General features: G+C 36.5%; 1 protein-coding gene across 6 annotated transcripts; it reads left to right on the forward strand.

The window, feature by feature from the left end:
- The first annotated feature begins 7,592 nt into the window (after window positions 1-7,592).
- On the forward strand, window positions 7,593-10,743 carry LOC111920485 (BEACH domain-containing protein C1-like). 6 transcript variants are annotated; one of them, XM_023916060.3, is made up of 6 exons: window positions 7,593-8,705; window positions 9,149-9,345; window positions 9,426-9,560; window positions 9,635-9,739; window positions 9,901-10,017; window positions 10,104-10,743. In XM_023916060.3, exons 2-5 carry the CDS (start codon window positions 9,193-9,195, stop codon window positions 9,928-9,930), a joined length of 423 nt encoding a protein of 140 aa, XP_023771828.1. In that variant the 5' UTR covers window positions 7,593-8,705; window positions 9,149-9,192; the 3' UTR covers window positions 9,931-10,017; window positions 10,104-10,743. The 6 variants fall into 6 exon arrangements, 4 of the variants coding, with proteins under 4 accessions (XP_023771828.1, XP_042757474.2, XP_023771827.2 ...); XM_023916059.3 differs by lacking the exon at window positions 7,593-8,705 and having other exon boundaries at window positions 9,003-9,345; window positions 10,104-10,287; window positions 10,390-10,743; XR_006191092.2 differs by having other exon boundaries at window positions 9,214-9,560; window positions 9,658-9,739.
- The last annotated feature ends 1,432 nt before the right edge of the window (window positions 10,744-12,175 follow it).

The raw sequence follows: 12,175 nt of genomic DNA on the forward strand, positions 1-12,175 counted from the left end.
AGAAGCTATGTGAAGCACTGATTCTTTCTCTACCTGATGGAGTTGAAGACTTTGTTGTTTATAGTGATGCGTCTGGTGTTGGATTGGGTTGTGTTTTGACCCAAAGAGAAAAGGTAATAGCATATGCGTCTCGACAGCTGAAAGAGCATGAAAAGAACTACCCCACTCATGATTTGGAGTTGGCAGCGGTAGTTTTCGCTCTAAAGATATGGAGGCATTAGCTTTATGGCACGAAGTGCAAACTTTTTACTGATCATAAGAGTCTCCAATGTCTCTTTAGTCAGAAAGAATTCAATATGAGGCAACGATGCTAGCTATAACTACTTAAGGACTACGAATGTGAGATACTTTACCATCCCGGTAAAGCAAATGTTGTCGCTGATGCTCTCGGTCGGAAAGTCAATCTTGAGAGAAAAAGGCCAAGAGCATTGAGGATAGAAGTTGTCTCAACAACTGTGGAGAGTATAAAGAAAGCTCAAGAGGAAGCTTCTGAAAAAAATGACTGGAAGGAGGAACGTTTGGGTAAAACGTTGGTTTTTGGTACAAACGGTCATGGACTGAAGGTATTCCAAGATTGTATTTGGGCACATAAGTCGGGAGGAATAAGAGATTTTCTGATGGAATAAGCTCACAAAACCATGTACTCAATTCATCTTGGCAGCACTAAAATGTATAGGGACCTAAAACCCTATTACTGGTGGCTGACAATGAAGCTCGATATTGCAAAGTATGTGGCCGAGTGTGTGACTTGTGCGAGAGTCAAGGAACAACATCAGAAACCATACAGGAGTTTAGAACCTTTACCTGTGCCTATGGGTAAATGGGAAGACATTGCTATGGATTTTGTCACTAAGCTGCCCAGAACAAAGAATGGTCACGACATGATTTAGGTGGTCATTGATCGCTTCATTAAGAGTGCACACTTCATAGCAGCTAATGAAAAATGGTCTATGGATAAGCTTGTGAATTCTTATGTGAAAGAAATTGTGAGGCTTCACGGTGTTCCATTAACGATCGTATCAGATCGTGACAGCCGTTTCACCTCGCGATTTTGGAGAAGTCTACAAGAGGAATTGGGTACCAAGTTGTGTTTGAGTACAACTTACCATCCACAGACTGATGGTCAGAGCGAATGAACGATACAAATGCTTGAAGATATGCTGAGAGCATGTACCCTGGAATTCCAAGAATGTACCCTGGAATTCCAAGGTAACTGGGATGAACATTTACCTTTGGTAGAATTTTCCTACAATAATAGTTTCCACTCGAGCATAAAGATAGCACCTTATCAAGCTATGTATGGACAAAAATGTTGTACACCGTCTTGTTGGCTTGAGGATGGTGAAAAGCAGTTTATGGCACAACATCAGAAACCATACGGGAGTTTAGAACCTTTACCTGTGCCTATGGGTAAATGGGAAGACATTGCTATGGATTTTGTTACTAAGCTGCCAAGAACAAAGAATGCTCACGACATGATTTAGGTGGTCGTTGATCGCTTCACTAAGAGTGCACACATCATAGCAGCTAATGAAAAATGGTCTATGGATAAGCTTGCGAATTCTTATGTGAAAGAAATTATGAGGCTTCACGGTGTTCCATTAACGATCGTATCAGATCGTGACAGCCGTTTCACCTCGCGATTTTGGTGAAGTCTAAAAGAGGAATTGGGTACCAAGTTGTGTTTGAGTACAGCTTACCATCCACAGACTGATGGTCAGAGCAAACGAACGATACAAATAGTTGAAGATATGCTGAGAGCATGTACCATGGAATTCAAGGTAACTGGGATGAACATTTACCTTTGGTAGAATTTTCCTATAATAATAGTTTCCACTCGAGCATAAAGATAGCACCTTATCAAGCTATGTATGGACAAAAATTTCGTACGCCGTCTTGTTGGCTTGAGGCTGGTGAAAAGCAGTTTATGGGACCTGAGATAGTCTATCAAACTATTGAAAAGTTGAAAATAATCAGGGAGAGAATGTTAGCAGCTCAGGATCGTCAAAAGAGCTATGTTGACAAGAAAAGAAGACCGATGAATTTTGAAGTTGGGGACTCAGTTTTGCTTAAAGTCTCGCCGTGGAAGGGACTTATAAGGTTTGGAAAAAGGGGAAAGTTAAGTCCAAGGTTTATTGGACCGTTTAAAGTTCTTTAGAGGGTTAGGAACCAAGCTTACAAGCTCGAACTACTAGAAGAACTGAGTGGAATTCATAACACTTTTCATGTGTGTTATCTGAGGAAGTTCACGGGGGAAGTTCCCGACATGATTCCACTTTCGAAGTTGAGAATTGATGAAAACAAAAGGTTGATTGAAGAACCAGAGGCAATCGTTGACCGAAAGACTAAGAAGTTGCGACGTAAGATGGTCGAATTAGTGCTTTTCCGATCGAAACATTCGAATGGGCAAAATCTCAACTGGGAGATGGAGAGTGACATGATGAGTCACTATCCGCATTTGTTTGTTGACGTGTGATTCGGGGACGGAATCATCCTAAGGTGGAGAGAATTGTAATGCCCGTGTTTCTGGGCTAGGCATTAATGTTGATATAATAGTCTAGGTTAACCTTTGTAACTCATTTTGAAATAATAAGAATGTATTATTTGAGTATTATGTGCTTTATGCTTAATTGAATTAAGAATAAAAATAAGCGTCAAAATAAAATGTTAGATAAAACCAATATCAATACATGAAGACGTAGTGATCATGAAGAGGATTCCGAATATATAAAGAATGACGAAATCCGAGTTATAACGAAGAAGTTATGACATGTCGAAGTTTCGCGACAAAACCGGAATGACACTGCACGACGTAAATAGTGAATTTACGTTAGAATGATATTTAGCCTTAGTGATCTAAACGAAAGTCATAAAATTTATTAAACCGAGAGCGTACATAATAAGAACGTCTAAATCTGACTTTATATGAGGAAGTTATGATTTTTCTAAGTTTCAGCTTAGCAGTATGCAACCCGATGTTAGGATTTGAGATCGAGTGATTTCTAGCCGAAACAATCTAAACGAGAATTGAAGATCTCGTCGATATTAGTGCAACGGTAAAAGACAGACGAAAACGGACGTCAAATGAAGATGTTATGAATTTCTAACGGAGTTTTTCCTGTCCCGACCTACTAAAAATAATATAATAAAAATAAAGTCAAAACTAGCCGACAAAGTCTAAACGAGAGTTGTAGAGCATAATCTCACCTACGCGTGGAAATAAAGAACGTCGAAAATGAAGATCATATGCGAAAGTTATGAATTTATGAAGTTCGAGGCACGCATAACGAGGAGGGAACGCCCCACGTTCAATTGGGGAACGCCCCACATTCAATACTTGGCTACGGAGTAGCCATGTCGATGCTGACTCAATGGATAAGAGATAGGGGCGGAACCCCGCTCCTACGCACCGCGTTTTGGGAACGCCCTACGAACCTTTGGGGAACACCCTGCGCTCGCGACAGACGTCAACACTATAAATAGATCACAAGCAAGCCGTTTGTGGTTGCCAAATCTTTTATCTCTCTCTCTCTCTCATATATTACCTCGATTTACGTTCAATTTATACCCCCCGAAGCCCCGATATCATCCCGAAACCCAAAGCGAGTCCTGAAGCCCTGAAGATCCCGAGAAACAGAGTTCCCGACCCGAAACTCTGCCCGCGAGAAGCCCGATTTTTGTGAAGATCTCCCGGTTTCATCGAAGAATTACTACTTGAAGAGCCGTAGTACTGTCTGATAATCATCTTATCAAGTGAGTGTGTAGTTTCTTTCTTCTAACACATAAATACGAAGTATTTCCATAAAATATGTTCTATGTGTTTATATGTTATGTGTTATTTGAAATGAGTATTGATTGAATGTTTTATACATGTTTTATGTTGCATATATATATATATATATATATATATATATATATATATATACAAAGATGTTGGGTAGAACATGGGTAGATAGTGGTTGTGTGATGAAATAAAATGATGAGAGGCCTCGATGTTGTTGTTGTTCTAGTCATCTAGCGGAGTATGGATGATGACCACGGACTCTTTCTATACAGTCCTGTGGAATGCTGGTGGGTTCATAACCTATAGGTGTTATGAACGATGTGTGTACCGGTGTACTCTATCCCCCTCACGGTTGCCTTTAGGACATCTACTGTTGAGGAAACCCTTTTTTCTAATGTTCATCCCGATGAAAATTCCTAGACTATGTCCCTTCTAATAGTTGTTGTCATAGGGAAATAAAGTGAGGATAACGGTAATGGGTAATCGGGTTATTGTTGGTTGGTGAAAAATTAAATATAATTATTTATTGTGGGTTGAAAACCCTATATGCTTACCAAGCTCCCAAGCCTGACCCACTCAGTTTTATTTGTATTACAGGTAGTGACGTGAGAGCATATGTTGGACAACCTGTGAAGATATTTTGTTTATAATCCAGTAGTTGTATATAACTGTTGTAAGGCTTATAGTGAACTAGAAGAAAAAGACACTTTTACGATGCGCAAACCATGACACTCATTTATTTATGTTACGCAAAACAGAGTGACAATAAAAAAATGTCATCTCTTCAAAAAATTGAAGGATTTAGGTCACGTATTATTGCGTGCCCTTAAATTAGTGTCATAAGAAAAAAAAAATGAAGAACACGGAGGGTGCTGTATCTTAAATGCGCTTCCTCTATAAGTGTTGCTTTATACTTTTTAATGAACGCGCATTTAGTAGATACGGGCGAAAATGAAATCCCCAGATATTTGAAAACCCACCTTGTTTTTTTTCTACCTTCTTTCTATCTTTCATCTTCGCAATCATCGGATCTCTGCTCTAGTGTCACTCTGAAGATTAACAAATTTCAAGCCCTAGTCTCCCTCTAAGACAGAGATGAAAAGAGAATAATCATGAAGAATGCACCTATCGTTGTTACGACTTATGATGCTTCTCAATGCTTTTGATAAGAACACCGACTCAGATGCTTCTCAAAGCTTTTGATAAGCACGCTTCCGGATTTGCATACCAAGACATCACATAATCTTCTATTTATCTGCATGTGTTTCTTGCAACAGGTGTATTTTTCATTCTCTAAACCTCACTCCATATCTTGATTTGTATGATTTATAGCCCTAATTTCAATTCCTAGATTTTGTAGATGCTCGCATGCCTTTTTCTAGTCATCCTTCTACCTTGGTGTTGTTTTTTTCATCACTCCTTCGGTTGATCTTCTTCTTCATCACGATCTACTGAAAGACTCATTGATTTTACTGATTATGGATTCTATGATTCTCTCCTCTTCTGCTCTCCAATCTCTGATTTCACTCTAAAAACATCGATTGAACTCCTCGCTTCACATATCGTCTACCAAAAATAAATGTTGATTGCAACCACCTTCAAGCACGATGCCTCTCAACTATACATCCAGAATAAGAACATACATCACTCTCAAACACCCCCCTTAGCTTCTTCGTAATTATCGACGTGGTGTGATTTCTAGGGCTTGAAGCAATCTCCTCTATCTTACGTTGAAAATCATTTCCCCCTCTTATCGCTGACCCTATTGGAGCGATTCTAGGGTTTGAATCAACATTTACCCTTTTCGACAATCCATCTGATGCACTCATCGCCTTTTGTTACCTTTCGAGAACTCTCATGATGTACCAACTGAAGCAGCTTGGCTTAATACATATGAAAGATTATCACCGTGCTGGAAATCCATTCGTCCTTCCTTCTCAGGTAAATCATTCGCCCTTCCTTCTCAGGTATTGACTGCAGGTTTTGTTTAATTTGCTTTCAATTAATTCATATTTTCATGTTAATCCATACGAAAGCAATGTTCAGGCTATGAATCTGATGTCGAACTAAATAATTAAACTCATAGAGTGATCATTTGTTAAGCTGTTATAAGAAAAATCAACTTTCAGGATTAGGAATCTCATATTGGACTAACTGATTAATCTCATAGTGAATTAATTGAGTTGTTGGAAATAAATTTAATGTTCAAGTACCTCATATACATTCAGCAACATCTTCTAGGATATTGTAACGACTACTAAGGGCAAATAGGTAATTTTGGCAACTGAAAAGATACTTGTTTTTGTTTCAGGAATGCTCAGACGACCTGCTGAGGTGCTTGGGCAAGTACTTGTAGCTACAAGGATACGGCCTATAGCCCTGCAAAAGCTTTATGGGCTTTAACATATGGGGGTAGATATCAGTGATATTGATTGTGCTCCATAAGTTTTCTTTTATAATCTTTCTTTGATACCTTTCTGAATTTACATAATTTTTCTTTTATCCTTTCCCAAATTTACATCTTTTCCCATTAACAATTATTACAAGATGTTGGTGATGATATGGTTTTTGGTCCATATGTATTCTCAATTTTGTCTTCTTAAGGAGTATTTTTAGTATTTGGTTTTTAGTCAATTGTTTTTATTAAACTATGCTCCCTCCTTGTTTCCCTTTATTCTCAAAGTTGATTCAAGCATGTGTATTCTGAACTTTCAAGCACTGTCAGTTCATTTATATTGTTTGGTCATACTTCCCTTTGAAAGGATATTGAAGCTACAATTCATAGTGCAGAGTGGCTTTCTATGTTAGGCAGATCTAGCACAGGAGAACAACGTAAAAGGTATACCATTTTATTCACTACAAAGACACACATAATTAAACAATAAAATACACATACACTTTTACATATTATGACTGACTATGTAATGTTGCTTCATGTAATTAACTTCTCTAATATTGGTTAATTTGACAGACGTGAGGAATCATTGCCCATCTTCAAAGAAGGCACTTATGTGGATTGCTGGACTTTGTTGCTAGGGAGCTGCAGACACAGGTACGACTTCTACATCTTAACATTTAGAGTAAATTACGGATTTGGTCATTATGCTTTACCCAAAATCGCAAGTTCTGTCCAAATTTTGATAGCGTCCCAATCTCGTCCTTAAGTTTGCATTTCATTGCGGATATGGTCCTTAACCCATATAAAATGACTTCAGAATTTGGACTGAACTTGTGATTTTGTAAAACATAGGGACTAAGTTTGTAATTGACTTTAATATTTATATTTTACTTCCTCCCTCATTTCCTACCCTTTTGTTTTTGCTGCAGACTCAAGTGATTGTTGCAGCAACTGCTGGTGTTGCTGCTTATGGATTACCACTAGAGGTTTCTAAAGTTGAAGCAGAGAATGCTGCTCAGCTTTCTGTGGCTTTGGTTGCAACAGCAAGCTTTTTAGTTTCTCCCTCATTCAAGGGGGTTCTGGTTCTTCTCTTCCATTTGTGGTTCATGTTGGTAACAACACAAATCTACCCACAATCCCAGAACCACTTGAAGCATGGGCTTCTTCTAATGACTCTAGAACTCTTCCCCTTGATGTACGTTTGCACTTACTTACTTCCATGCTTACCATGCTGATGTGTCATTCCTTTTACGTTAACATGTTACCCCGTAGGAAGTGTTTGGTATGCAGTAATCAAAGAGGGAATGAAATGGAAAATACATGTTTGTTTGCCACAAAGGAATGGAATGGAACATTCCTTCTCATGTGTTGATTTTTATTCCTTAGGGGAAGGGTGTTTTTTATTTATTTATTTAGTTTTCCATTTCTTGAAGGAATGGAGTGATATATTAAATTAATTAATAATTACTTTTATTTATATGATCTTCAATAACAATTATATTTTTAAATTTTTTTTCAAAACTTCAATTTAGTTATTTTTGTTTTTATTATCATTCTATTTTAAGATTTCATGGTATTTAATTTAGTTTTTTATTTTTGTAAATAATTTTTTAAAGTGATAATAAATAAAGTGACCATTCGATGCATATAATATATATTTCAAACGACATGAAATATGTTTATATGCGATTTATTCAGTGGTATAAAAAAATCTAACATTTTCCTTTATTTATCATTTTACTTCCATGTAGTTTTTTAATTACATATAACAAACAACATGACTTATTCAATTCTTTATAGCCAACCAAACATGATAATGGAGTGTAATATTCCTTTCTTTTGTGATTCCATTCCATTATACCAAACAAACCCTTACTTCTAAATCAGTGTTGTTATTCTGAAAAGGTGCTTACATCTATGGCCGACACCAAGGGGCAAATTTCAGCAATAGTGATGGAACAGCTTACAGCTGTCGTAGCAGCTGAACCCTATCACTCAGTTTCTTGCGCCTTTGTGTCATATGAAATTTGTGATGTAGACTTAGCAGAAGGTTGGAAATACAGAAGTAGATTATGGTATGCAGTCGCTCTTCCTTCAAAAGCTTTCGACTTTGGTGGTGGTGAATGTGGGTGGGACGCCTGGAATTCTTCTTTGGAAAAAGATTCAAATGGTAACTAGATTGAACTCCCATTAATAAATAAGTGTGTTTCCATGCTACAAGCTTTGTTGTTAGATGAGTCTGGACTTGGTGGTGGTCTGGGTATTGGAGGAGGTTATGGTACAGGGATGGGAGGCATGGTGGCTCTTTATCAGTTGTTGGATGAGTCTGGACATGGTGGTGGACTTGTGTATGCTTCGGATGATACTTGTTTCCATGAGGGAAGAAGATGATGGTGAAAGTAATATGCTTAGAAGGAATCTTAGTGTTGATGAAGGGTCGTTTGAAGATAAAATTGCTCCATCATCATTAGAAAGTAGTCCACGAACATCAATGAGGCAGCCCCCCTCTGTATTATTGTGGAGGTATGCCTATTTTAATAACGGGAAAATTGCTGAGAATATCACATTATCTAATGTTGTTCTCTAATGTTGATATGTTTTTGTTCTCTAGTGTTGTTCTCTATTATAGATATGCACATTATCTGTTTGAAAATAGGAGCTATAAGGAAGCCATGGATCATTTGTATGGGGGTATTCTTGTGATTGTCAATGAGCTTTTTTTTTTTGAAAATGGGAGCTATGAGGAAGCCATTGTATATATATAGATGGTGATCTTTATATATATATATATATATATATATATATATATATATATATATATATATATATATATATATATATATATATATATATATTGAATTAGTGACTTAATGAGATGGTTTGGAAAATAGCAATAATGATGAATTGTCATCTAATGAACCTCAGACTCATACCAATGTCAATAATTGGACTATTTGGTGCTTTAGTTATTTATGGGCATCTAAAGTCCGGATCTCAAGCTTCTAACGACATGACACGTGGCATGCATCAGTTGCTTGAGGGAGGGGGTAGCATGTTTGAAGATAAAGTTTCACTTCTACGTTATGCTTTGCAAAGGGCTTTTCAGGCTGCGCCTAACAGGCTTATGACTAACAATGCCTACCTGGCTTTATTGGGCGCCTCAGTATGACTTCATATTCAATATTGTATATGTGAATTTTCCCCCTTTCAACAAACTAAAAAAAGAATAACTTTTTGTACTAGTTAAATGCATCCACAACAGATGAGGGACTAAACTTTTATGACTCACAACATCGCTTTGAGCACTCACAACTTCTTTTGGTTCTTTTGAGTTCACTTCCACATGCACCAAAGACTTTTCAGTGTCGCGCATTACAGGTACTGTTGTTTCCATTTATACCCTTGTCCCTGGAAATTCTATTTTGTATATTTACTTCTCCTTTTGATTTCAGTATCTTCTGATTTTGGCTTGCAGTCATGCTGAAAATAGAAACATGCTCACTAAGATGGATGAATGGCCTGAATGGATCTTGGAAATTCTTATTTCCACTTACGAGGTAATGTTATATTAAATATTCACTATCACCACTTGAATTTATTTTTTCTTGCAACTGATACAAGTGTAGTAAGCTTGGAAGTTGTACCTATAAAAGATTATGCACTTTATTTTTCATTTCATTTTAAATGATATATATGCATGCTTGTTCCTACTATACAGACGTCTGGGAAGAATGCTTCAATGTCTTGAGATTTCCGTGAGGATGACGAAAGAGTTATTCTTGAGATTTCCGCATCTATGGTCCGGCCATAAAAGGTATGGCAAGGAAAATTTCAGGTAAGCTTTAATTGTCATTTGACTCATTTGCTAATTAATTATATATGTTAGTTATATATCGACTTTATTATTAATTTCTTGTGCAGAATGGTCATACCATTGAGAAATTGCGTGAACAAATGATGGAACTAATGAAGAAGATCATACATAGCTATTCAGCTGCTAAAACTTTCCCATATATTTTGGAAGGTCTGCATTCTAGAAACAACAAGACAAAAATTGAGTGTACTAATCTTGTTGGATTTTTTTCTTGGTAATCATTATACTGAGGTATATAACCACATATGATAGTCTTTTCAATTAATATGTCACACTCACACCTTATAGGCTTATAGCTGAAGGCTGCTCATGCTTTCCATGATTATGGTGCAGATAAGTGGACAGATAAAAAAACATGCAAATTATTGCAAATCTAACAGCAAAACGGGATGGTGAACTTAGAAAGGTTGCACTAAATTGTTTTGCCTCTGGTTATAAGATTCTCAGTATGCTTAAGTTTTCTTAAGGAACATATTTATGTAGAAAGGAATAATAGTTCTTTTTTTTTTGTTGGAAATGTCAATTCTGATTACAATTTTGATTTAAGGTGTTCTTTAATAGCAATGTATTATTAGGTTATATAATTAGGGAAAACCTCTTAATAACAATGTATAATCGGATTCCCTTAATACCAATGTATTACAATTTTTTGACATTATGTTATGGATGAAATTGATTGTTTTGGTATATATTTGTTTCCATATTTTTGTATTTTGCGTAAATGAGTATCGTAAAGACGTGTCGTAAATATATATTGTAAATGGTTGTTGAATTGTATGACATGCAAATGCGTGTCATCTTCATTTATGACAGGGGCTTTAATGATACGCAATGCGTGTCCTAAACGTGTGTTGTAAGGTTAAGACACGCAAATGCTTGTCGTCTTCGTTTATGACAAGGCTTCCTTGATACGCATTGCGCATCGTAAATGCGTGTCATAAATGCGCATCGTAAATGCGCGTCGTCTATAGACGACGCGCAAAAGCGTGTTGTCTCTCGTTATGATAGGGCCTTCCTTGACACACATTTGCGCGTCGTCCGAGCGTTTTACGACACACATTGCGCGTCGTAAAAGGCTGTTTTTCTAGTAGTGATGTGCCGTTTATGCTTTTGGTCTGTATCGAAACTTGACGTCCCGAGTTTTGTTATATATGAAAATACATTTCTTTAAGGAATGCTTTGATAACTTTTATTTATCATATTTTTTTTTGGGAGAAAATTCCGCAACTCTTTTAAATCAATGGATTTACTCTGAAATTATTTTAAAAGTATAAATGAAACCGGTCTTTTCTGGCCGTGATTTTGGGGATGTCACATGGGGTGACAAATGTCGTTAACATTCCGACGCATGAAGAACGTCACGATTAGGCCGACTAGGTCAATATGGTTATAAGAAATCACAAGGAGAAAACAACGACATATTTACAAATAATATATTTTCAAAAAAATTTATTTGAATATTAGCTTTACATTCAGATTTCAGCAAAAATGTACTTTCAATGGTTTTATTTACATAATAAAACAATATTACATTATACTACTTACTAATACAGTATGAATAGAAGTTCAAAAAATCATATATCGAGGATCCTTATTTCTAAAGTCTATGATTACTTAGTGTATACGTTAGGATTCTATACAATAAAGATCCGATAGGCAGTGGGATGTGTGATTTCCGCCTTACTTCCTGTTCTTTGTTTAGTTGTGGGCTTAGGGTAGAATCACCCAATGGACTGTCCGTTCGATCTTAATTATATATAATTTGTATACACTAAGCAATCATAGGAGTGGGATGTGTGATTTCCGCCTTACTTCCTGTTACTTGTTTAGTTGTGGGCTTAGGTAGAATCACCCAATGGACTGTCCGTTTGATCTTAATTATATATAATTTGTATACAGTAAGAAATCATAGGAGGTAACAGTACGGATCATACCAATTACCATAATAAGAACCTCGAATCATGGATTATAAACATAAGAAACATATACTTTCTGGTCTTTAAATACTAAGACTACAAGTTAGTTACTAAGAAAATATTGGATTTTCTGGAAGAACACATTAACGTTTTCAATAACACAAAACATACATTTTCAAACAAATACTTTTGAACTCACCAAC

The sequence above is a fragment of the Lactuca sativa genome, chromosome 4 (assembly GCF_002870075.4).
Source record: "Lactuca sativa cultivar Salinas chromosome 4, Lsat_Salinas_v11, whole genome shotgun sequence".
Taxonomy (NCBI): Eukaryota; Viridiplantae; Streptophyta; class Magnoliopsida; order Asterales; family Asteraceae; genus Lactuca; species Lactuca sativa.